Source organism: Oratosquilla oratoria, chromosome 42, assembly GCF_046742065.1.
Source record: "Oratosquilla oratoria isolate Oo_2021 chromosome 42, ASM4674206v1, whole genome shotgun sequence".
Taxonomy (NCBI): Eukaryota; Metazoa; Arthropoda; class Malacostraca; order Stomatopoda; family Squillidae; genus Oratosquilla; species Oratosquilla oratoria.
In genome coordinates this window covers 9,921,870-9,948,765 of record NC_134818.1, presented here as the reverse complement: position 1 = coordinate 9,948,765, position 26,896 = coordinate 9,921,870, and the positions used below count along the sequence as shown (strand labels likewise).

General features: G+C 37.8%; 1 protein-coding gene across 3 annotated transcripts in view; it reads right to left on the bottom strand.

The window, feature by feature from the left end:
- Window positions 1–26,896, bottom strand: part of Reck (Reversion-inducing-cysteine-rich protein with kazal motifs) — a 147,020-nt gene that overhangs the window by 77,356 nt on the left and 42,768 nt on the right. For all 3 annotated transcript variants that reach the window (XM_076179046.1, XM_076179045.1, XM_076179047.1), the window contains exon 3: window positions 8,164–8,216. In XM_076179046.1, coding sequence (XP_076035161.1) covers window positions 8,164–8,216 — 53 coding nt within the window. The remainder of the gene's footprint in view (window positions 1–8,163; window positions 8,217–26,896) is intronic.

Here is a 26,896-nt window from a genome sequence, read left to right as displayed (position 1 = left end):
CTCAACGATGACACGACCCCTGGAGGACAAATGAACCTGACACAGGAACGTGCGGCCTCCTGCTGACTTCTAATGAAGCGTGGCGTCTCTAGGATGCTCAAGTGTCTCTCTAGAACACTTCTTTTAAACTCGTTTTCACCTCATACTCATGTACTGCCCCTCTCGTGTCTCCCTGTGACCACCAACACAATAAAGTCGCTAAACACTATCACCAGTTGTGAAACTGTGGACGCCCTTGGGGGCTCGCAGACCTAAGGGCATAAAAAATATTAAAATAAAAGAAATAAAAAAGAAATTTCCTCCTCCATTATTATATCTTATCTTATTTGGTTATTCATAATTTTTTTCTCTCTCGCGTAGAATCAAGGTAGAAAAGTGTGCTCTTACTCTAAACTCCAATTATAAGGAGAATCAAAACATATGTACTGTATATATGTACGTACGTTCGTGTGGAGTATGTGTTTATGGACATGTGTATATATGTGTGTATATATATATATATATATATATATATATATATATATATAATAATGTGTGTGTGTGTGTGTGTGTGTGTGTGTGTACATGTATACTGTACTATCCTTCTGTACCATAACTCTTCAGCCCTTACACACCATGTGGCACTTTACCCTTTTATTTTAGCTGCCGCCAGGCTATTTAATTGACATTCAAGACACTCCTCCACCCCTCCCCACCCCCGCCCTCCTCGGTAAGAAAGGTACAATTATGAGCAAAAGTTTTGACCCACACCAGTACTCACAACGTCAATATGATTTTTTTTGCCGAGTACGTGATATATTTTCCTATTTAGCTTAGGTAATTTTCTTAAATAGATAAAAGAATAATGTCAGGAAATTTATGAATTTCGTATCACGAAAATCTCTGGGCGAGTCAGAGCTTTAGCTAGTGACTGTACTTCCAGACACAAGCCATAAGGCAGTAAAAGGAATTTCCTGCATGTACTATGTCTCAGCTTATAAGGGGCGTTCAGAAACAGAGGGGCATCCTCGCCACTTTTACTGGTTTTGAGTCAAGCATAGATCGTGAAAGGTGTAAGCATCCTCTCTCTCTCTCTCTCTCTTTTTGGAATACACTTAGTAACCATGTAGTGAGAGCTGAGACTATCTTTTGTTTTAAGAAAAGGTCAGACAACTTTATAGATGGGAGTGACGAGTGGTAATGGACATGGAACTGCCTAGTGTAGACCTTATCGTCATTTGCAGTTGTTCTTCATTCTTATGTTCTCTCTATCTCTCTCTCTCTCCCATATATATATATATATATATATATATATATATATATATATATATATATATATATATATATATACTGTATATATATATATATTATATATATATATATATCCGTGTTGTCTCGAAACCAGTAAAAGATGCGGGGACGCCCCTCAGTTTCTGAACGCCTCATATATCCGGAAACTGATCAAACTTTATGTGAACAGTTTCAGAAAGAACCGTTCAAGCCATGAATACGATACAGGATCGCCGTGAATATATACAACCACATAAATGAAACTATGTACAGAAACCAAACACAAATGCTCCGGTACATGAAAATGTATATGCAATTTGGGGGAGGAGAGGAACAATACCACGGTTCAAACAAGTCTTCGCGTGGTAAATAATCATTGAAAATAATCATATTGGAAAGACTTTTGTCGGCGACATGCATGACCTCTTCCGCGTTTTTACAATCGATCAAGAATTCTCGTGATGCATTTCTGGGGTGTTGTGTGTCAACGGATAGTATTAATAGAATTGCTTCAATATCAATAAATATTTATTTTTCAGGAGTTGCCATGTTCACATGTGGACAAACTATTTAATCCAGTGGAGAGATATCTAAAGAATTATGAAACTCGGTTAAAAAAAAAAAAAAAAAAAAAAAGCCCCTCAGTCTTGTATCAAAATATGTACATCAGAACAACACGCACACAAATACACGAAACTAGACGACAAATATGATTATAAAACAGACATAAAGTGAGTTTATATCCACGATGTAACCCCATGCCTTCATACAAATATACAAATAAACAAATTAATATTTCTATACATAAATGGATGAATATATGAAATTAATAAATAATCAAGTCAATATATCACAAAGAAAAAAAAAGAAGAAGAAAAAACAAGTAAATAACTAAAACAATATTTCTGTACATAAATGGATAAATATATGCAATTAATAAATAATCAAGTCAATATATCACATAAAGATAAAAACAGACAAAAATTAACAAGTAAATAACTAAAACAGTTCCACAAATATGCAAATAAACAAAAGAATTAACACAAAGTAAATACAAATACAATAAAAACACAAACAATAAACTGCATACAAACACACATTGGGAGACAGATATGCGCAAAGCAAGCACAACGGTGCCTGCAAGCGCAGACTCAACTGCATGAAGTATATATTAAAGGCACATGAACACAATGGGACACGTACGCTCATAAAAGACGCACACAAATTAGACAGGCGCTGCCGCCGCGACAGGCGCGCGCGCGCGCGTACACACATACACATACGCGCGCTTACACACACACACACACACACACACACGACTCGTGATGCAGTGGTAGAATTCCCGGCCGCCACTACGGCGGTCCGTGTTCGAATCCAGCCCAGGGCTAAATATTTCAGTATCGCTGCGCACACACACACACACCCAACTCGAGTGGGCGGGGATTTGGGTGTGTGTGTGTGTGTGCGTGTAAAGTCAATATTACCCATAGATCGGTCATATATGAGCTCTGACCTCTCTTACGGGAGGGAAACAGCTGTCGATCACGAGTCCAACATGTGATCCAAGACCATGGTGACACACACACACACACACACACACGCACAAAGAGACAGACAAACAGACACATCCACACACACACAGAGTGAGATAGAGTGATAAAGAAAGTTTTACAGACACAGACAGACAGAAAGCGACAGAAAGAGAGACCAAAAAATGTACTTTTCTCTTGAGATTGTGAAATTAATTTATTCGACACTTGGAGAACTCCCACCTTGCGTCTAAGTGCCCCTCTGGCTGGCTGGCGTCTGATGGTTCTTGCCAAGACAAACATCGTCGCGTTCTTTGTGTGGCAAACCGTCGTACTTTAAGATAATCTTCGGCTCCCTTTCCCCTGCACGAGAAGGTAGATTCTCACTTCGGTAGATCTGTGCCCAAGCCGTCACCTTTGCCCAAAGTGCTACGGCAACGGGTGGATTCGAACCTCGGTCTATGAAATGTGAAATGAGATTTGTATCCAAGTCGGTAGTCGTGAGAATGCTGCGCCAAATTAAGATTTAATGAATTTTTTCATCGCCTCATCTCCCATACATTTCGTTTTCTAGCCGTGCATTTATAACCAATTAAACGGTTTCATCTTTTAGATAAATAATTGCTTTTCTCGATCTCTCTCCAGGATGTGTTTAAAATTGGGGGAGAAAATATTACTCCACCGTTTTAAATCAAGATTCAAAATCAAAATTGATTGAGTGCTCACCACTTTTTCAGCATTTCCGCAAATTGCACACGCACACTATATTAAAAATTCAACAAATTTGTAACACCGATTCACAAATATCACCTCTGCGTTGTACGACTTCTAGTAACCATTCTACCTGTCGCCAGTAGATTCCATTCACACTAAAAACATCTCCGTCGGCGGTCAAAACGGTTCAATCAACTTCTAGATATGTTCGTACACTTAAAGAAAAATAATAATAAACAAATAAATAAACAAACAAATGAACAAATAAATAAATAATACAAAGTAAAAAAAAAAAATAGAAGAGAAGATAAAACGTTTATTGAACTTCAAGAAGAGTTCGCACATGATAAAAGTAAAAATATAGGAAAAATAGAAAACAAAATTTGGAGAACAAAGCTTGCGAGAGCATTTGCCGCCGCATTGAAGGGGTACAATAACAAGACGAGACAGACGCCTGGGCTCGTTTTAACATCAACGTGCGAAAACGTGGATTGGGGGTTGCCTCTTTTTTTTTCTTTTTTTTTCCCTTGACAAAACTGGTTACCTACTTGAAGATCAAGGTTCTTCCACACCCCTTTGGCACAGCGACGCTCTTTACATCTTTTTTTCTGTCAATCAAACGCACCAATAGATTCTGTGAATGACCTACACAAAAGAAAAAATCTAATATATATATATAATATTTGTACTTATTCATGTCTTGCGACACTGCTTCTGCCACTGCTTCAGACACTGCTTCAGACACTGCTTCTGACCCAGGGCGGTGGGCGGGGTGCAGGGATGACCCGTCATCCAGGAGGTGCTCAGATGAGAGGAAGGGTGGGAGGGGTGTGGAGTGTATTTGGGGATGAAATGGGTGGGAGTGTTTTTATGCCTTTCCCTTTTTGGCTACCTCCCTTGGAAGGGGGAAAAAGCCTTGGTATATGTATGTATGTACTTATTCATGTCGCTCTGTTTTCAGGTTTTAGTATCCTAGCTATTGCCAGACGATTTTATTCACCTTAGGAAATCCCCCAAAACTCGGCACCAAATAGGATTGATCTTGTTATAATTCAACCATTTCTGTATCAGCGAAACTTTATAATTTTACTCTGGCTCCTTTTGGAAACAAAGGACACACGGAAAAATATCTGCTTTTCGAGTTTACTTACTCTTCGCGAGAATAAATCCTTCACCTTTTGGTCACGTAAAACAATTGGGAGAACAAGTTTGTCTGTACAGTTCGAATGAGTTTCAAATTACTAACTGATGGGAAAGCGCATTCAAGCAAGCAACACGAGAGTATCGGTTACAAATGTGACCGCGTCTTTGTCCTTGCATTCAGGACACGGAGACACAGACGGACACACACACACTCATACACACACACACACACACACACACACACATACACACGCACGCACACACTGGAACAAACTAAAAGGGGAAACAGTGAGTGTCAAAACTATACAAGATTTTAAGAACAAACTGGATGCGGAGAGATACAAAAGCGGGTCACAACGAGCATAGCTCTCGTCCCGTAAAATACAACTGGGTAAACACACACACACACACACACACACACACACACACACACATCAACCCTGTCATGGTAACTGTGGGGACGAGACAGCCGAAATACTCCAAAGTACAGAAAAAAAGAGGAGTAAACGCAAGAAATACAGTTTCTCACAAAAGTATGTCCGTTCTTCTAGGTCCCATAACTAGGAAAAGTTCCATTCCGATGCGTGACATCGCGGAAGGGTTGGTAATTCTACGTGGGAGTCGAAAGCTTGGTACCCCTGCATGGGTGATGTTTTCATAATAATGATATGTTGGGTCTTTTGTTTCCTTTTCCGAAGTTATCTGCTATACTTAGATACTTTAGGGACTGGGATAGTATCCTTACGGACCAGTCCCGCAGTACCTTTATGAACGGAGACTAATTTCCACTTCAAGAAGAATACTGATCGTTTTTTATTTCTACAATCCCTCCATTTTGTTGCCCTCCTTAAATTTCTCCCTTACTACCTCTACGTCTCCATCTCTTTGTGTGACACTGTCCTCAAGGACAGAAGCGCTAGTTATTGACTACGAAATACGAATAAAGTGAAATCTTTTGTGAGTTATACTATTGGCCAAAATTGCACTTGGTAGTTGACATGGTCCACTGAGGAACCTATGGTTAATGGTGAGGTTTACGTCAGTCGAGAGGCTTTACAGTTTCCAATTCCAATTTCTGATAGTAACGCGGGTTACACATTTGCTCCAACAGTCGGAGGAAAAATAGCTCAGTGTGATAACCCCTTGGGCAGGACATCAAACACCGGTGGGGGGAGGGGTAACACACGCCAACGGTTTAGGGTGTTTCTTGAGTTCCGTTATCGTGGGCGATGGGGACAATTCACGCTCATCTTTCAGGACGGTTCTGAGGTACAGAGAAATAAGTCATTTCTTCGATACGTAGTTCTTTCTAATCGTTCTGGTAGCTGAAATGGGTTTAGATTAATTTAAAAAATCAAATATTATCTAAATAATGCTATTATACAAAACATACGTTATAGAAAAGGTGTTTGTTGAGGTTAGTCTTGATAACAGTGTAAACAAGCGATTGTTGTTTTATTCACATATTATTTATTATACGACAGTTTTCTATGTCTTCGTTAGCATATGCCACGACAGGAAAATAAACAAGTATATAAACAAATATAGAAATTAATAAAAAATAAAATATAAATATATATATATAAAAAAGTTATAAAACAGGTACACCAAATAGAATAAACAAAAGCTACCGAGAAACCAGTCGTCTGAACTGTACAATTTTCATTTCGTTAACAAATGCGACGTAAACTTCTTTTTTAACGGATCAACAAATCTGTTTATTAACATTTACAATACCTCCGAACACGTTCTCTACACGCCTCGCATCCTAAACTCATTATTATACATACACACATACACACGTAGGAAGAGTATCAAAGAACTTGACAGACAACTGTACTGATAATCTGGATGGGAGCTGGCGGATCCCCAGAAGTGCTTGTTCGGGGCCCGTGTGGGAGGAACCTAACATCCATTTGCAGCCCTTCTTTGGGTGGACGCCACTTGTAGGCATGTAAGCAAGCGTGTGTGCGTACGTGCGTGTGTGTGAGGGACAGAGAGAGAGAGAGAGAGAGAGAGAGAGAGAGAGAGAGAGAGAGAGAGAGAGAGAGAGAGAGAGAGAGAGAGAGAGATGTATGTGTGTGCCTGTATTTACCTGGTTGTATTTTACGGGAAGAGAGCTATGCTCATAGACCCGTCTTTGTATCTTTCAGCATCAACTTGGTTCTTAAATTCTTGAATAGTTCTTGCACTCACTGTTTCCTCATCCGATTTATTCCAGGTATCCACCACTCTGTGTGTGTGTGTGTGTGTGTATTCACCTCGGATCTGCTGCAGTCTCTTGTCGAGACAGCCAGACACCACCCTACGGCAGTGAGCTCAGAGCTCATTATTTGCCGAAGTCTGGGTATGTCTGAGACCACTCACACACCACACACCGGGACAGCAAGGTCACAACTCCTTGACTAACGTCCCGTACCTACTCACTGCTAGGTGAACAGGGGTTACACGTGAAAGGAGACAAACCCAACTTATCTCCGCCCGGCCGGGGAATCGAACCCCAGTTCTCTGGCTTGTGAGGCCAGTGCTTTACCAATCCGCCACCGAGCCGTGTGTGTGTGTGTGTGTGTGTGTGTGTGTGTGTGTTTGTGTGTGAGGGACAGAGAGAGAGAGAGTGTATGTGTGCCTCTATGTGTGTGTGCATTATGTGTACACCAAATTGTATTCACCTAATTGTATTTACCTTATTTGTATTATACATGTCCCGTCTCTTCCTCTCCAATGATCTATCTGTTTGTGTGTGTGTGTGTGTGTGTGTGTGTGTGTGTGTGTGTGTGTGTGTGAATAGACGCACATGTGAGATACGTACCCGTGTAGTTTAAACCAACCTAAAGCAAGAAAACTAAACAACATCTTACCATCCTTCCTTTAAACCCTCTGGTTGGACAATCTGGGAAAAGGGGGGAAAGAAGAAGAAGTCTGAGAAACTAAAAGTCCGTGAAACTGTCCACATTTTCCAGTCTCGAGGCGGACATAAATCATGGCCAAACAGTTCCAAAATACATAAATCTTCCAAATGGCCTAAAAATAAGCAATAAACGTCCGTCTGATTCATGTGCATTTATACATATGGTTCTTGAGAAATTTATACCTTCATATTTTATGCGACGATCAACAGCCTCGCTAACAATGAGGGTGGGGGGGGAAGGGGTTGATTTCAATCGTCTGACGGTGATCAGAATAAATAGGCGAGCCACGAGTTTACTGAAGAGGATATCTCTTTCATTGCGTTTTATGATTTTACTCTAGCTGCTGTCGAACGATTTTATTCAGCTGGAGGATGAACAAAGACAGGCTCTAGCCCTTTGGTTACAAAGGGCTTCCAACAGAAACGAATAAAATAGTTTGCCACCATACAGGGCAAGGAATGACGGTTACGTCCGTTGGCTGAGGAAAATTCGCGTCATTTTTTCCCTCTCCTCTTATCGACTCGGGAAAAAAAAAAAAAAAAAAAAGCAAAAAAAAAAAAAACGGCGGAGAGTTAACAGAAATATATAAGAAGCCTTACCTGGTGACATGTGGTCCGACAGGAACCCGAAGCCATTCGACAGCAATCCGGAGCTGCAAAATAAAACAAAAGAAGGAAAATAAGTTATCTACACAACACAAGAAAAGCTCTCGTCAAATTCTCCGCGGCTGGGCACCTGAGAGCACAACTTTTAGTACGAGATTAATCCGAGGGAGAGATTCTATACTCGGGACGAGCACTGCATCACACAGACTCAGCTTTCCAATTTCCGGGATCCATCTCCCCCCTCCCCACCATTTTCCTCTCCCCCCGTCTTCCCCCTTCCCCACTCCCCCCACACCTCCAAATCTAGCAACCCATTGATCTCTTCCCCTTCAAGGGGATATTAAAGGATAGAAAAGGTCAAAGGTACGTGTAAAGACACAAATACATCTATTTAAACAAATATCAAACATGTAGATAAATGCATAGAAATACACATATACCTTACATATATACACGTGTGTGTGCATATACGTGTATGTGCGCGCACACAAAACAAAAAACACACAGGTGTATATATTATATATATATATATATATATATATAGAGAGAGAGAGAGAGAGAGAGAAAGATAGAGATAAAGAGAGATAGGGAGAGATAGAGTTAGATAGAGAGAGAGAAGGAGGAAGGGAGTGAGGGAGGGAGGGAGAGGGAGAGAGGGAGGGAGGGAGAGAGAGAGAGAGAGAGACAGAGAGAGAGAGAGGGAGAGAGAGAGAGAGAGAGAGAGAGAGGGAGGGAGAGAGAGAGAGAGAGAGACAGAGAGAGAGAGAGGGAGAGAGAGAGAGGCGGGGGAGGTTGTCAGGAGTTTCTCTCTCTCTCTCTCTCTCTCTTCTGGCCCCAAGTCCTCAGCCTCCCACTCCCACCCCCACCCCGACCCCTTCGGCAACGAAAATTACTTTCTTTTATCCAGCTGTGTGCGGCCCAAAATAGACTTGACATGATTCACGAACTGTACCGAATCATGGCTTCAATTTACATTTGTTGCCAGGTTTCGAAAATACTGAATCTTGTATGTGTATGTATTCATCAACATCAAATTAAAATTTCTTCAATGTTTTCTATGTCACTCAACGCTGGCCTCAACGCTACAAAAATATCACACATCATTACCTTTTTCTTCAAAAACCAACACCACGAGAGCTCAATCAGAAATCTGACCAAATATTTCCGAGAACTAATTTCTTATGAAATTAGTTTTTCCAGAGAGTAATTGGTGTGTTTTGACGTCAGCTCCTCTGCGAATTAATTAATCAGTTCTTACATTCGCGTCATCCTCCATCTTTTGCCTTTCCTTTCCTTCTAACTGAAAAAATAGACATTCCGTTCAAGGTAAAGTCTTTGCAGAAAATGAATTAAAACGTCTGTCAGGCATTTATCATAGCAAGACGCGTAGAGCATGCAGACAAGTCGAAGATATTAGATTATTATTGAGTCTACATTATAATTGGATCTCACGTATGCATGAGGGGTAGGAGGAGGAGGAGGAGGAGGAGGAGGAGAAAGAGGATGAAAAAATCAATCAAAACAATATCCTGCACCATTTCCAAACACTACTCTCAACGCTGCGTCAAATCAAACTCCTCCCTCACCTTAAGTGTTATCCAGTGAGTCATGGATAAGATAATACTAGCTCACCCATAGAGGACAGTTTCCTAGATACTTTCCCAGAAACAAAACACTCCAAAATAACCAGATCAATCTGAATCAAATTAGAAATACTAGTTTTCTAGCGCCTATCACGTGTCTACTGGCATCCTAAATGTGCTTGAATTAATTTTTTTTCGGACAAACTCGACATAATATAGCAGATATATTTTTTATTTTTGTAATTGCCTGTCTGTGATATAATTATGCATCTCTGCAAGAAAAAAGACTGGTAATAATGCACACGTCCAAAGCTCTGCACATTTTCATAACAAGTGTGGAGGTGTTCTATTTTCCTCAATTATATCCCACAATGCAAACCTCACTCACTTCTTTTTTAAGCCTTGACGACTTCTAAAGAGGTCTTCCTGGAATCCAATAATTTTTCTATTTAAATTCCATAGAGAAGAAAAAAGAACAAGAGGAAAGACATGAATATGAAGAAGAGGAGGAAAAAGAGGAGATAGAAGAGGATGAGGAGAAAGAAGAGGAATGTGAAGAAGAGTAGGAGGAAGAGGAAGAAGAGAAAAAGATGAAAACGAGGGGGCAAGACAGAGAAAGACCCCCAACCCACATTCACTTAAACGCGTTCACTCCCACGCACGCGCGCACACAAACACGAATCTGAACATTCTACCTTTCGATTGGAAGTTAACATGTTAATACGTTTTTACTTTGTATTGATGTACCCTGGAGAATCAAACACCCTGGAAATACCAACACCACACAGTGACAGCACGGCATGCCCGAAATCCTCTTTGCAGAAACTGCGACAGGGGGCAGCGACACGAAAAAATCAGGAATGAAACAAAAATGAAACTAGGGGGGGAATTGTTACGCCAGGCTCTACGAAATCTGACGGGAATAAATGATTGGGTGATAAAATGTGGATACGGGGGCTGGGTTGGGATGGGTTGGGTTTGGGTGGGTTACGGTGGGCTAAGTCTGGTAGGGCTGGGTTGTGTTGGTGTGAGATGGAATGGGTTGGGTTAAGACGGGTTAGGATGGACTAGATTAGGTTTGGCTGGGTTGGGGTGGGTTGGGTGTAGTTGGGTTAGGTTGGGTGTGGTTGGGTTATGTTGGGTGTGGTTGGGTTATGTTGGGTGTGGTTGGGTTAGGTTGGGTTTGGCTGGGTTGGGTCGGGTTAGGCTAGGTTAGGTTAGGTTGGGTTGGGTTGGGTGCATCGATGCAACGCAACGGCCTAGTGTAGCGGGGCAAGCGAAAGTGCGCACGGGGGATGGGGAAAGGGGGGAAGGGGGGAGGGGGGAGGGGGGAAGGAGACAGAGCCACCCTCCCCCGCCCCCTACCCCCCCTCCCCAAGGCCCGCAGCGCCACAGCCACGCCTCGGGACCTGTGTCCTATTCACCAAAATCAAATCTGCATTCTAAAGAGGAGACGCAGGTGTACACGTGCGTGTGTGCGTACGTGTGCGTGTGTGTGATGTTTGTAGGGAGACCTGTTCCTTACTGTTAACCCTAAGAAAGAATGGAATTTCGTGACACCCCTACAGATCTTAGTTATGTTCTGCCATGAATTAAAAATTAACCTCCTTTCAAACCGATTGCTGAGCGCTTTCGACTTCTGTTATCGCTCCTTTCTACTATCGTCCTCTTCATCCATAAATTCTCTCCTTGACTTCTTTAATTCCACGTCTTCGGGGAGACATTCTCCCCAAGGACAGAAGCGCTGGATCTCGGCGATAAAATAGAAATCTAACTCTACAACAGCATTTCAAAGGAAATTTTCTGCGAACACTTTCCCGACGACAAAGAATTTCAGTTATGACATTCAAAACGCAATTACCATAATTGTGCGTTCTTGCTTCTGGTGAACCCATCACGTTTCATCTAATAACGATGACTTGAACGATCTTCAATGGGAACTACTATCACCAGTCTCTTTTCACTGTATGGACACCACAACTAATAGACGATCAGATCCTACCGGATAGACGATCCAGTCCTACCGGATAGACGTCCCAGTCCTAACGGATAGACGATCCAGTCCTAACGGATAGACGATCCAGTCCTAACGGATAGACGATCCAGTCCTAACGAATAGACGATCCAGTCCTAATGGATAGACGATCCAATCCTAACGGATAGGCGATCCAGTCCTAATGGATAGACGATCCAATCCTAACGGATAGGCGATCCAGTTCGAACGGATAGGCGATCCAATCCCAACAGGGACGCTTTTGTCGCGCACAACACCCTCCGTAAATGGTGATATTTTTACTTTTATAGTCTGCCGTCAGGCTATTTCCTTAACCTGGGTAGCACCACACCATCTTTTTATTCTGGTTGAAACCAACCAGAGTATTGTAATCAAAAGCCCGTAACTCCCGGCGGAAAGGATTTGAGTAATCTTGCAAATATATCTTATTAAGGAGGACATTTTCAAATGAACATTAAAACTTGTTCAGTACATGAGAACCAAGACCATCGACTTGCTCTCATCAAGACGGACAACATAGTGTTTTAACCAAACGAAGCATGAACAGAGGCTTCTAAGGGTGGTTGTTAAGAGTAGGTGCAGACTCCACAGGCCGGCAGTACATAAATTGAGGAGGGAGAGGGGAAGAATGAGAACACGAAAAAGACGAACAAGACGTAGAAGAAAACTAAGAAGATCGAGATGACGAGGATGCCGAAGAAGACGAAGAAAACAAAGACGACGATAAAAAATGAGAAGACGAAGAAGAATGAGAAGACGAAAAAGAACAAGAAAACGAAGAAGACGGAAACAAAGACGACGATAAAAATGAGAAGACGAAAAAGAACAAGAAAACGAAGAATACGACAAAGACAAAGAAAAAACAAGAAGAAGACGACGAAGAACACGAACATGAAAAGGACGAACAAGATGGCGAAGATGAAAAAGACGACGAAGACGAGGAAGCGGAAGCAGAATCTCCCTCAGCCTGAGCTATCTCTCCCCCAACCTGCTAACATACACACACAAGCAAACTGGATCAGCGTCGTCGTCGTCGTCGCCGTCGCTCTCTTCCCTCTCGCAATGAAGGCTTCGACCAACCAACTCACTAATCTAATCCCGTCATTAACCGCCTCGCTAATTTGATCAGTCCCTTCCCCGTCTCGTCCAACAACTCCCTCAATTGACGGCTTCTATCAACAGCAGGGACACGTTCTTCAGGAGGGGGGAAAAATTTTGTACGAACAAAAAAATACATAACTTTTTCGTTCAAAGACATTTCGTATGAAACTACATGTCAGTCGTTTAATACTCACTCAGAAATGCGGTGCTTGTATCTCCTGTTACTTAAAATTTCTTCTTTATCACTCCGTACAAATCGAACTATTTTTTTTTTCTATACACATAATGAGCAAGCTTCGCGTTGGGTGAGGAAGGCTACTCCCCACGTATTCCCTGAGCGTCATACGAGACAAGCTCACAAGGGGACAGAGGGTGCGGATGGTCAACACCCTCCCATACCGAGAAGTTTAGTTTACTTTTCCTAGTGCTTACTTTCGAAACCCAAACACCAATTTATATATATATATATATACAATAATAGATATACTATTATTATATAAATATATTAGATATAATATATATATAATATGAATGTTGGATTTACATTTATATTATTATTATATATTATATATATTATATATATTTTTTACATTTATATTTATAATATATACATAGTATTTACTATATACATATTTATCTATATATTTATACATACATATATTTTTATTTTATACTACATATATTATATATATATACATATTTAATGTATATTTTTATATATACATACAAATATTTTAATATATTTATATATATAAATAACACTATTTATATTTAATATATATATAGTTTATTATTATATACATAAATAATATATTTATATATATATACATAAATATATATTTATATATATACATATACATATCTATCTATTTATATTTATACATATAATCTATATTTATTATAAATGTACATATATATATATTTATAAATAGGTTATAGTCTTTATGCATATATATTAGATATATATATATATTTATAATATATACATATATATATATATATATTTTAAATTACCCATATATATATATTTTTATATATAAACAGACATATATATATATGTTATTTATATATACAAATTGATATTTTTTTATATATATATACATATCATGTTTATTATTCATATACATATACATATATGTAATATTTATATATATATACATAAATATATTATTTACACATTTTAAATATTATATTAGCGAATATATATTTAATATATTTTATATACATTTACATTTATATATATATATATTTTACTTAATATCATATATATATATTTATATTATAAATTTTTATACAAATATTTTTTTATGTTATATTTACTATACATAATTTATATACTTATATTCATATATTGTATTACACATACAGTTGTATGTTGTATATATACATATACATATATTATATACACACACCAACACCATATATTATATATATATTAATAATATTATACATATATATATACATACAAATTACATAAATATTTATAATATTCTTACATATACATTATATTACATTACTACATATATATAGACATTATATAATTTACATATTCACGTATATATTGACATATATATAATTACAATATATATAATATATATATATTATATTATACATGTGTAAAATATATATATATTTATTACATTACATATATTACATATATAATACATACAAATATACATTTATTATATATACATATATATACATATATATATACAATATATATATATATACATACACATAATATATAGTAGACATTACACAAACAATATATATTATATACATACACACAACACTATAAATACATAAAACACACACATATATAATATATATATCATATATAATAATATCATAAATATATTTTACATATACAAATATATATCCATATACATATATATAAATTTATATACATATATGTATATACATATTATATATTTATTATATATACCCAATTTAAATAGTATTATATATGTATATATCATACATATATATATATACATTATATTACAACACACACCACACACCCACCACACACAAACACACATATAGATACTATATTATATATACACATCATCTATATATCTATTACATATATATATACATATATATACATATATATATAAATATTATACATATAGTATAGCATATATATATATACATTATATATACATATTATTATATACATATAGTATATATATACATATTATACTTATATATATATATATATACATAGATATATATACATATATATACATATTACTATATACATACCATATATGAGGGCTTACAGTTGATAGCCGAAATAGTAGGATTATTCTTTATTCGAAAGTTTAATTACTTTCTCGACTGGTGGGTTCCTGTGTGGTTATATATGATATACAGTATATATCACAATATACTATTACATGTATTAGTAAAATAACATATATATATATATACAGTATATTATAATACAATATATATATATATACTATTATTAATATATAATATACAAATTATTATATATATACATATATATTATTAATTATATAACATATATATTAAATATATTTACATATACATATATATATTATACAAATTTACATATAAATACATATTACATTACAAAAACACTGATATATACATATAACATATATATACATATAACATATATATACATTATACATATATATAATATATATATATACATATTTACTTATATATGTATATACATAATCTATAAATTATATAATTATATACATATATATACTATATATATACATATATATACATACACATATATATATATACATATATATACTACATTATATATACACATATAAATATATACTACATACATATATATATATTATATACAATATAATATATATACAGTATATATATATTATTACTGTTATTTATACTTAAACATATAGTATAAACATATATATATACATATACATCATATATCAATAAACATATATATATATACATTTATATAATATACTATATATACTATATACATATATATATATAAATTACATTTATAATATTATATACATATTCACATATATAGCAAAAAGTATATATTTATATACAATAAACAGATATACATATATATATACATATTATATACTATATATACATATATAATTAACTTACATATATACATATAATATACATATATACCATTTATATATATACATTTATATACACATATATAAACATATATACATATATATATACATATATACATCATATATATACTATATATATAGCCATATATAGTATACATAAATAATAATTAAATTTATATACATTATATGTATATTAATATATGTATGTATATATATACATTTATATAGACATTATATGTATAAAATATATGTATGGTTATCTATTATATATACATAGATATATACTATATATATATACCATATATATATACGTATATACATATATATATACATATTTATTATATACAATATATATTTATATATATATACGTATATACATATATAAATATATACATATATATATATACATATATATATAAATATACATATTTAATATACAACATATATATATACAATATATATATATAACATTATATATACATATTTATAATATACATATTATAGTACATTATATATGTATAATATATTTGGTATAGTATATATATATATAAATATAGACATGTGTATAAATATATATCATTTATGATATATATATTATATCATATACAAAATATATACGTATTTTAATAGTATATATAAATTTACATATATATACTTATATAATATACTTAAATATATATACATATATATATGTTAATAATATATTTGTATATATATATTATATTATATTATACATATGGGTTATAATATATATTTTATATATATATATATATCATATATACATATATATATATACATATATATATAATACATATATATATTATACATAATTATAGATATATACATATTAATATATATCTATATATATATATATAATATATATATATATAATTATTATATATTAATATTTATATACATGATATTACACGAATGACTCCTACGATGGGGTCACAGGGGTAAGTTACAAGCCAGAAGGGAACCATCGCTAAAGAAAAAGAAAACATAGTCCGAAAACCGCTGAGTTAACTTGTGGAAGCAATCAACAAAATGCAGTTCTTGGCAAAGGGAAGAGCATTTACTACGCAGACTTTCTGTCTTTCCTTGCCGCGGGGATGGGGTGGGAGGGGGGGCAGAAGGAAAGAGAGGAAGAGAGCGTTAGAGCGAGAGAAAATAGGGGAGAGGAAGAGGGGGGGTGAGAGAGAGAGAGAGAGAGAGAGAGAGAGAGAGAGAGAGAGAGAGAGAGAGAGAGAGAGGCTTTGTCCTGCCACAACGCCAGACTATTCTATTCAGTCTTGTGTGAATTGGATTTCGATCTACTTCGTTCCTGGACTGAAATCCCACTTTCCTTTTCTCAGCTGAATAAAATCGTTTGGCGCTTCCGGAACGACTAAACTATAAAATGAAAGTGAATAAAATAAATCTGTGACTCAAATCCTAACTACCTAAGGTTCAGAACCACTTTTAAAAAGTTATTCAAACACCCGACGATTTCATTCATCTCATAGGAACGAGATTTAAAAATATACATCAGATCAAGTAGTTAGAATATAATCTAGTCTTCACGGCGAAGAGAATATCTACTAGAAATTCTGTCACAGCTCAAAGGCTTCTTCTCCCTTCCCCCTCCCCATCTCCCCCTTTTCCCAAGAACCCCTGTTCATACGGCCGAGGGAATTTCTTTATCCCTTTGAAGTCTAAAGCTCATCAGCGATGTTTACTCAACGAGTTTTAACTTTTTTTCCCCCCTTTTCTCCACTCCTTCGTTATGTTCAACCTCTCATAAGCCTCTTCCTTCTAATCCTCCCTTCCATCCTTAAAATCGTTTTTCTTCCCTCCTTTGACTGATTATGAAAAAGAAAATCTCTAGGCGTTTGGTCTTTATTTTTTTTCTTTGTTTTTCATAATCCCAACTCAAACGGCCACGTGCGCACAGTCTCTACTTCAATTATATATATATATATATATATATATATATATATATATATATATATATATATATATATATGTGTGTGTGTGTGTGTGTGTGTACAACACTGAATGGGTCCCAGTGACTAGAGATACATTTTATTAACAACAATGTACTTTAATTCTAAGCCATCAACATAGGAAGAACCGTGGAGGCAACATGCAGAAATTGAAACGTGGTACGCCCGAGGACTCGAACCTACGGCCAGCACGTGACCAGTGCTGTAGTGACTTAGACCACTGCACCATCGAGATATATATATATATATATATATATATATATATATATATAAAACCGTCTTTATACTAATTTGTTTAATTTTAGGAACATTCACGTTAAAACCAAAACATCAAGGAATCAGTAAGACAACATAGTGACGTATGCATGAACATGTCTACTTTTACAGTCGGGAAAAGTTCTTGTTCCAAGTACTGCACACACACACACACACACACACACACACACACACACACGCACACACACACGCGCGCGCGCACACACACTCTAGGCGACCGACTGTGTTCCTTATTTCCCTTTTCCATTTTTTAAAGAAATTGGACGGAAATGCACGATTCTTCCGTCGTCAAAAATTCATCCAAAATGTTTACCTTAGCGCTCACGGGTGTCCCCTGGGGTGCATCTTGTTAAAAAACCCAAGTGCACGGAACGTAAAAAATGAGAATAAGAATAGGAATGAAAATGAAAACAAGATATCTAAATACCAATATGCCTCTTCCCACTAATGAGGGACATAGCCATCCCTTGATAAAATGGCGGATATTAATAAGAATTATGAAAATATAAAAAAAATATTGGTTATAATAACAGTAGCACCAATAATGATCATAACAGTACCCCTACTAATTACTATACTGGTAGGCTAATATTAATCAGTAAAAATAACAGTAATAATACTAATAACACTATAAATAATAAATTTGGTAACAATAACTATCAACACCAATAACAACAACAATAATAATAACAGAAGAACTTCGAATTCTCAGCCCAGAAGGTCGACGTAATATTTAAAAATAACGGACAAGACGAGTCTTGTTTATTTTCGTGTGAAGTACAATCCTTTTATTCGTTTTCAGGACTTGTAAGTTAGAAAAATACTTGTTGTACATGACAATATTCTACGATACTCCAAAATCAGAGTCGAAACGGAACTAATTCGATTTCATTTAATTAATTCTTGTCTCGAAACCTTACACAAGCAACATGCGTACGCTCGACAGATTTTCTATATCCATACATATAAATGACTATAAATTATATGTTGTCAAAATAAAAGTGTACATCTTCCTATCGTACCACAGCGAATGCTGTCATCTATTATTATTCTCTTTTTAGAATTAGTTTGACGTGTGAAAGGATTTTCAGTTCATTAAATAAATCAAGTTTATCCACATCCACCACGTATCTGCTCAATCTCGCGAGCGAGCGAGCGCGCGCGCGCACACACACACACACACACACACACACACACGGCTCGACAGTGCAGTGGTACCATTCTCGACCGCTAATCCAGCGATCCGAGTTCCACTCCCGTCCAGGGCTGAAAAAATCAGCATCGTTACACTGCAATCCGGCATTCCAACTCCGGTGGGCATGGAGTTTGTGTGTGTGTGTGTGTGTGTGTGTGTGTGTGTGTGTGTGTGTGTGTGTGTGTGTGTGTGTGTGTGTGTGTGTGTGTGTGTGAGACTAAGTTCACAGCATTATCCAACAGATCGGGCCATACATCTGTGAGCTCTCATCCGCAAGGGTAAAAGCTGCCGATTACGAGTCCAGCACGTGATCCATGACACACCAATAAATTGCTCTATGCATATACGCACAAATTGCGCATGCGCACGAACTTTCACCCTTGTGCGGGCACACCTCTGACGTCACACGTTACTATTCTTTGTTCGGAGACAAAGCCAACGCCCATTTCTTGCGGCCTCGGTGCTTATTATTGTACACCTATGCTTCTGTTACCTACAGGTATGTCTTACTAGCGCGTAGACACTCGCCGGGTCTAAGAGGAAAAATGCTCATTCATTATCACGCTTCATTATGTTCATGGCATTGATGTGTCATTAAAAATAAATAATTAACAATTAATAAAATAAATAATCAAATAATAAATAATAATTAAATAAATTAATAAATACTAAATATATAATAATAGCTAAATAAATAAAGGAAACGTAAATGACGAGTGTGTAAAGTCCACTACATCCTTGGGAAGATATTTTCTTAATAATCTCCACATCTTCCAATCTGTTTTATACTTCCTTTTCCTGTTGTCCCATGATCTCCCCGAAGTAACAGGTTAGAAAATCAACCTCCTCAAGTTTCCATCAATTCATTAATCTTTTCCTCGTTTGAATAATCTTGATGTTCTTTTCCCTTATCCTACCCTCAAGTCGATAAATTTCTCCCCCCATGTGTCGTTTTCATTATTTTTTCTAATTGAATAATTTCTGGTTTCAAAGGAAGTTTAACCGTTTGTTCAAGTTCAATATTGCTCTCCAAATCACGAACCATGGTTCCAAAGTACGAATTTTCTTTATGAATTCTTACGTTTCAATTGAAAATAATAGTCACCTTTTTCAATCTTGAGAAATAATTAACCTAATAACTAATTTTTTCCCCTTCCTGGTCTTTATCAAGTAAGAGAATCTTCGATTTAAAACCCAATTAAATCCACTGCTCCGCGGTAATTGTAAATGTTGCTTCTGCGCCCTTCTTTCGTTTTATAAGGCGACGAGAATCGCCTTTATTTTCTCTTGAACTCACTAAACAGTATTAAAATATTCCTTTCAGCCTTTTCCATGTAACTTAAGAAAATCATGTTTAAAACTAACCATTGCAACCGATTTATTTTAATCTCTATTATTTTGCCAAAACGTTTTGAAATAACAAACGACATTACAGCACCTCAAAAACAAACCCATTGTCCCTCCCATCTTAGCTCCTCACAGATGATGTATCAAGACAGATACATGGAAAAGTTAGATAAAATAAAATTTACTGGAAAAAAACACCAACACTAGCAAGACAGTAACAGATAGAATGGTGTAGTTGAGCAGTTGAGCTGCCAGTTACTGTTTTCCGAACAATGGAGTCGATGAGGCGAGACATTACCAGTTTGTTCGACGACTTGACGTCATGTCGGCTGACGTAGTACCAACACTTTCAATTTGGCGATGCACTTTATCTATTTATTTATTTTGCGGTCAATGTCAGGAAACGTTCAGTTGAGCGATTCTGCGAGGTCACGAGTGATAGAGTGCCCGCCCCTCAGTTGAATAAAATCATGAAACATTAGCCAGAACGATCTACAAATTGTGTTCTAGCACAACCTAACCCAAGCACCTTTCCCAATCTTGATCAACTCTTTCTGTACCGCTTGGGGAAAGGGGTAGATACGGTGCTTGTTATCTTATTCTGGCTGCAACCACACTATTCTATTAATTTCTGTGTAGCCTAGCTTTCATTAGTGCGCTGATGACGTCATCGGAAGCGGACTTGTCTCGCATTCGCTGACTTGCGGGTTCGAATCCCTCACTTCTTTCAGATTCCCTGCAGTGACTTGTTTACCTGTCCCAGCAGTCCAATCGCATCATAGGTCAAAGATGACGGCTTCGGCTTCATCTACTCAGCGCCTCCTGGCGTAGGCTCCTCACACCCTGGGAATTACTAACATAAGCTAAGCGTTACATGCTGTTCCTCCTACTTTCAGTCTCCCTCTGTTTACAGACGAATATTCTACACAACCACATCTCCCCACGGTGAGGCTACGCTCGGGTTTTTATTCATTCAGGATGCACACCCACAATGGCCCTCCATGTCGCTGAACATGTCCACACACACGTAAGGTATACAAACATGGATACATAATTCAAAAATACAGCAGAGGACATTCCCCCGAATAAGCAGACACGCACGCATGCGCACGCTCTTCTCATTCTCATCATCTCCCTTTTCAAAGACTTTATTCAATTCAGGGGTGTGTGGCGGGAAGGAGGGGAGAGAGAGAGGGAGGGAGGGGGGGAGGGAGGGAGGGAGGGAAGGGGGAACTAAACAAGTAGGAGGACCAACATTTGACTCGATATCCCCCTAACCCCAACCCTGAACTGAATAAAATCGCCTACGAACTATTGCACTGTGTATATCTTCAGAGTACTCAAGGTAATTCTTAGAAACGAGGCTCTAAAAGTACTCGCGACAACGCACCTGATGCGGTGCACCTTTCTGTGTTGAGGGGCGTGCCCTAGACACCCACTCTCCCCCATACCCCCTCGCCCACCCTCCCCTACTTCCGGCCAGCCCACAAACGTTGAACTGCGAGCAGAGCTTCAGTAGGGTCGGTGTGGACCAACGGTGCCATTTTGTGGGAATTTTTCACAAATTTGTGAGAGAAATTTGAAGAATTACTCGTATATGTAGAATTTGAAGAATTATAAGTTGCCCACAAATTTGTGGGAGAAATTTGAAGAATATGTAGAATTTGAAGAATTATAAGTTGCAATGAACTTATTTGTGTATATAATAATTCCTTCTTTTTGTGGGAAAAATGTTTCCAGATTTCCTTGTGGGAATTTTGCGGAAAAATATCACTCATTTGTGGGGACTGTCATAGATCACAGCGGCAACACTGGAACTGCTTTTGATTTCGCTACCCCACTCTTTGCGATTTATATATTTATTTATTTACTTATAGGAGATTTGGAGATTGAGATGGGTTAGGTTACGTTCCCTAATCTAGTGTTAAATTGCATGGCGAGTTCAAATGCACAAATATACCACTGGGTTATATTGATCAAACCTAATTACGAGTGTTGTTGATATTGTTGTTGTTGTTGTTAATTTGAAGGAATAATGTGGTACGAGGAAATTACATTATGTTCCAGTTGTCAGGAGAATAAGAACGTGTTCATCGTAAAAAAAAATACAGAAACAATTTATATTTCGTCGATAACTGACGTCTCTATCCTTGGGGACAATATCGTGCCGAGGAGGTGAATCAGAGGCAGTAAAAAAGATAATTAATTAAGGAGGGTGGCAGAACATAGGGTTAATTAAAGTTCAAAATGATGATGCATACATCAAACAAAGCTTAAGTCGTATTACTGCGACAAGCAAGTCCGCAGCACAATGTCGAAATTTTTTTACAAATTTATCAATAGCTCAAAAAGTGTAGATCCAGATTAAATTACCATAAAACAATTTAACAGATATTTTTTTTACGAAAGTTACATAAAAAACATGAATATACGCACTTATCTGTGAATGTGTGTACTGTACATATGCATATATGTATGCAATGAAAAGCGAGAGTGTACTCGAGCGTGAATTCAAAAGACTAAATTAATTCTTCCAAAGTTTTCCCTTCCCAACAAGACTCGCGGCAACTTTCGTGAATAATGACAAGCGCGCATCGCTTGGGCTCACTGGGACGTGACTCGCATTTCCTACAAACCCAGCCAGTCAGTCGCGCGCCAAAGGCGGCAACGGAAGCATCCTAGCAGTCGTCTCCTGCCACGATGGCGGGATACCGTCTTTAGCACAGCTCCCTTAACACCTTTTGCGTTTTTATTATCTTATTCTACATATAATTGGCTGCAGTTACTTCGTCGCTATGCAGTGGATTGAAGTATGATTTCGTAAAAATATTGGCTATGTGAATGACTAGTCTTACGTCACATTGGCATAATACCTTATTCGAGCGGGGAATTGTTTTTGCATCAAGTGTTTTGTAATCACATCTTTGTTTTCCTTTTGTTCCTTACCTTTACACACCAGATTTATATTCCACAAAAAAAAAACAAAAAAAAAAAACGAAATAAATAATTACAATCTGGCGTCAATCAGAAAGTCTTCAAAAGAGTTTACTTTCTTCTTATGAGCAGTACGAAACCAGTGACTGCTCCGTGAACCCCAGTCGGAGTTTGTTATTGATATAATTCGTGGACGTCAACCCCGGCTCTATAGGCATATAGCACACATCCCTGATGCTGACCCCAATCACAGGGTGGAGAAAACGAAGGGCACAGAACTCGTGGCTGGAACAAGTCGGGAGTTGTTTAGAAAGGGAAGGGCGCGTATGCTCCCCACGGATTGCGATACTATTGAAGAAAAGGAATTCCCAATGACACGTCTTGCACCTAGATTCCAATAGGTGATTGCTCTTCGGTTTTTTCCCCTCCATCCCGATCTCTGTCTTCCCCTTAAGTTCACTCCATCGACCTCTCCCTTCTACAGTACACTTAATCTTTCTTCACTCGTTCATTCTTTCAATATGCCCAAACCTTCACTGGGGGAAATGTACACTTCTTGAGCACGGCACGAACTCTGTACTACAGCATAGTACCTGAGACGCTAGCCCCTACGTCAACGTGTACATGTGCATGTGCACACACATGTACGCGTGCACACACATGTGCGTCCAAGCGTCACCGTGTACGTGTATGAATAGCTAACGAAGTGCACACAGGAGTTCAACACAAATGGACAGACAGCCTAGCGTTCATATCTGGACCTGGTTCTGGTGTTCTGGGGGAATTCCCGGAATTGTTTGGAGTGTGGAAAACCCCAGATCATGGGCTGGGTGAACAAACATGGGCGTGGGAGAACTGGTGTGGGTGAGCGGGCGTGAGAAAGGGAGATGGGACAGCAACGAAACTCACTTTGCATTCCAAATTGGTGCCGTCTTTGAGGTCAGGCACAGAAAACGCGATGGGGGCTTCGCGTTTTCCTTCCTTCTCTTCCCCTTCCTCCTCCTCCCAAGTCTTCTTGTTTCCCTAGACGTCTTCCTCCTCCTGCCAACCAATCCAGATCTGCTGTCTTCTCCTCCTCTTCCTCCCTAGTCTTCTTGTTTTCCTAGACGTCTTCCTCCTCATCCTCATCCTGCCAACCAATCCAGATCTGCTGTCCTCTCCTCCTCTTCCTCCCTAGTCTTCTTGTTTCCCTAGACGTCTTCCTCCTCCTGCCAACCAATCCAGATCTGCTGTCCTCTCCTCCTCTTCCTCCCTAGTCTTCTTATTTTCCTAGACGTTCTTCCTCCTCCTACCAACCAATCCAGATCTGCTGTCCTCTCCTCTTCTTCTCCTTCCTCCTCCTCCCTTGTCTTTCTTTCCCTAGAAATCTACCTCCTCTTCTTTCCGATGCCAGCCACTCGACTCTGTTGTACTCTCCTCTTTCCCCTCAGTAATTACGCATTCCGTCCTTCGCTTTCTTCCTCCCCTCTCCCTCTTTTCTTGAAGAGCTTCTTCCCTCTACTCCATCCGCTTATCTGTATCTCCCTCCGCCTTTTACTTTATCGCCATGGGGCGTATTCACCATATTTCCAACGTCCACTATTTTCTGATCTCCCGTTCTCTTCTCCCTCAAAATTTTATTTCAGCGCCAAATTCTATTTCTTCTTTTCTTATTTTTTCGCTACATCTCTCTTCTGCAGCCTATTCCCCTTTCCCAATACTCATATCGTGTAACATGTATACCAAACTTTTACAAAAATGCCTTCCATGCATTTTTTTCTTTATCGTGCTCTCTAATCTGATCCAATCTTTTCCATTATTCTGCTCCTCTTGTCAGCATCGTCAGGGTCGCCTGGGTCAGCAGGTCTAGACTGACAGCCCCTGCGGCGATCATAATAATCTCGTAAGATAGTCAGATCAGCCCAGATCGAGAGATGATCAAGTCACTTCGGGATTCTTCCTGGTTCTTCCACAAAGAGGAGAGGAACATTTCGTTCGGGTCCAACTGTCTCGTGCCCGTGGTAGGACAAGCGGCGGAGTTCTCGTCATCAGATCCATTGCATCGTTCCTCCGCTTGCTACGGCGGCTTGGGTCTAGGAAGAGGTCGTCCTTGCTGGCTGGTTGCACGAGGGTGAGGTCTTAATATCCGAGTTCGATGTAATTTACTGTTATAACCAAGAGTTCCTGAATTACTGGCCATCATGGTCGGCGGAGAGGTCTTGAAGAGGCCGTGGACTTGTCTCTTCATGATGTAATTAATCCATATTTTTTAATCTATGCTTCCCCCTTTGCCTTTGACTCCTCTCCTTGTAGACTTTCCCTTTGAGATACGACCCCCCTCTCCTTCTCCCTCTCTCTTTCTCCTTCCATATCATTCTCCCTCTCTCTCCTTCACTATCCTTCGCCCCCCTCTCTTTCACTATCTTTCTCCCTCTCTCTACATTACCTCCTTATCCTCCCTTTCCCTCTCTACCTTCTCTCTCTCTCTCTCCCAAATTCTTTCAGGACTACTGCTCTCACTCCATTCTCATAAGTTTTATTTCTTCATGCAATGTAAACAAAATGAATAATACATAAACTAATACTCCTCTGTTACAAAGATAAAAGCACAGTAGGAATGAAAAAGGAAGACAAAACAAAATACGTACAAGAATGCAAATACTATTCATGGCAGCACAAGCGTAATACAAAGTCTTTCGAACTGTTTCTGTGGAAAAAAAAAAAAAGAATCCCGTAACCAAAGACAACACAATGCACGCACGCACACGCACACACACACACACACAAAGTTTCTCTAAGAAGTACGACAACGCTTTCTAACTCCCTTCAACCGGGGCTCCTGTAGATCTGATCTATGAATTGCTGTTGACTTATATATATATATATATATATATATATATATATACATATATAATAAAATCAATTGATAGCCTACAAATATAATGCTAAACTCGTCGACTTCAGCACCAAAACAACCACGACCACCTCCCACTTCGACGAAGTGACCCCCCCCCCCCGACACTCCAAAGAGCTCAACAAAGCAACCTGAAACAGCGCAGGAGATGACTACACCAGTTGCCCAACGACAGTCCTACCGAGCCTTCGACCAAGCACACAATAGTCGACCACATTCCCATGCAGCAGTCCTATGGCCCTCAGGTTGTTCTCAGCGAAAAAGTTGACTTTTGTTTTTTGTTTTG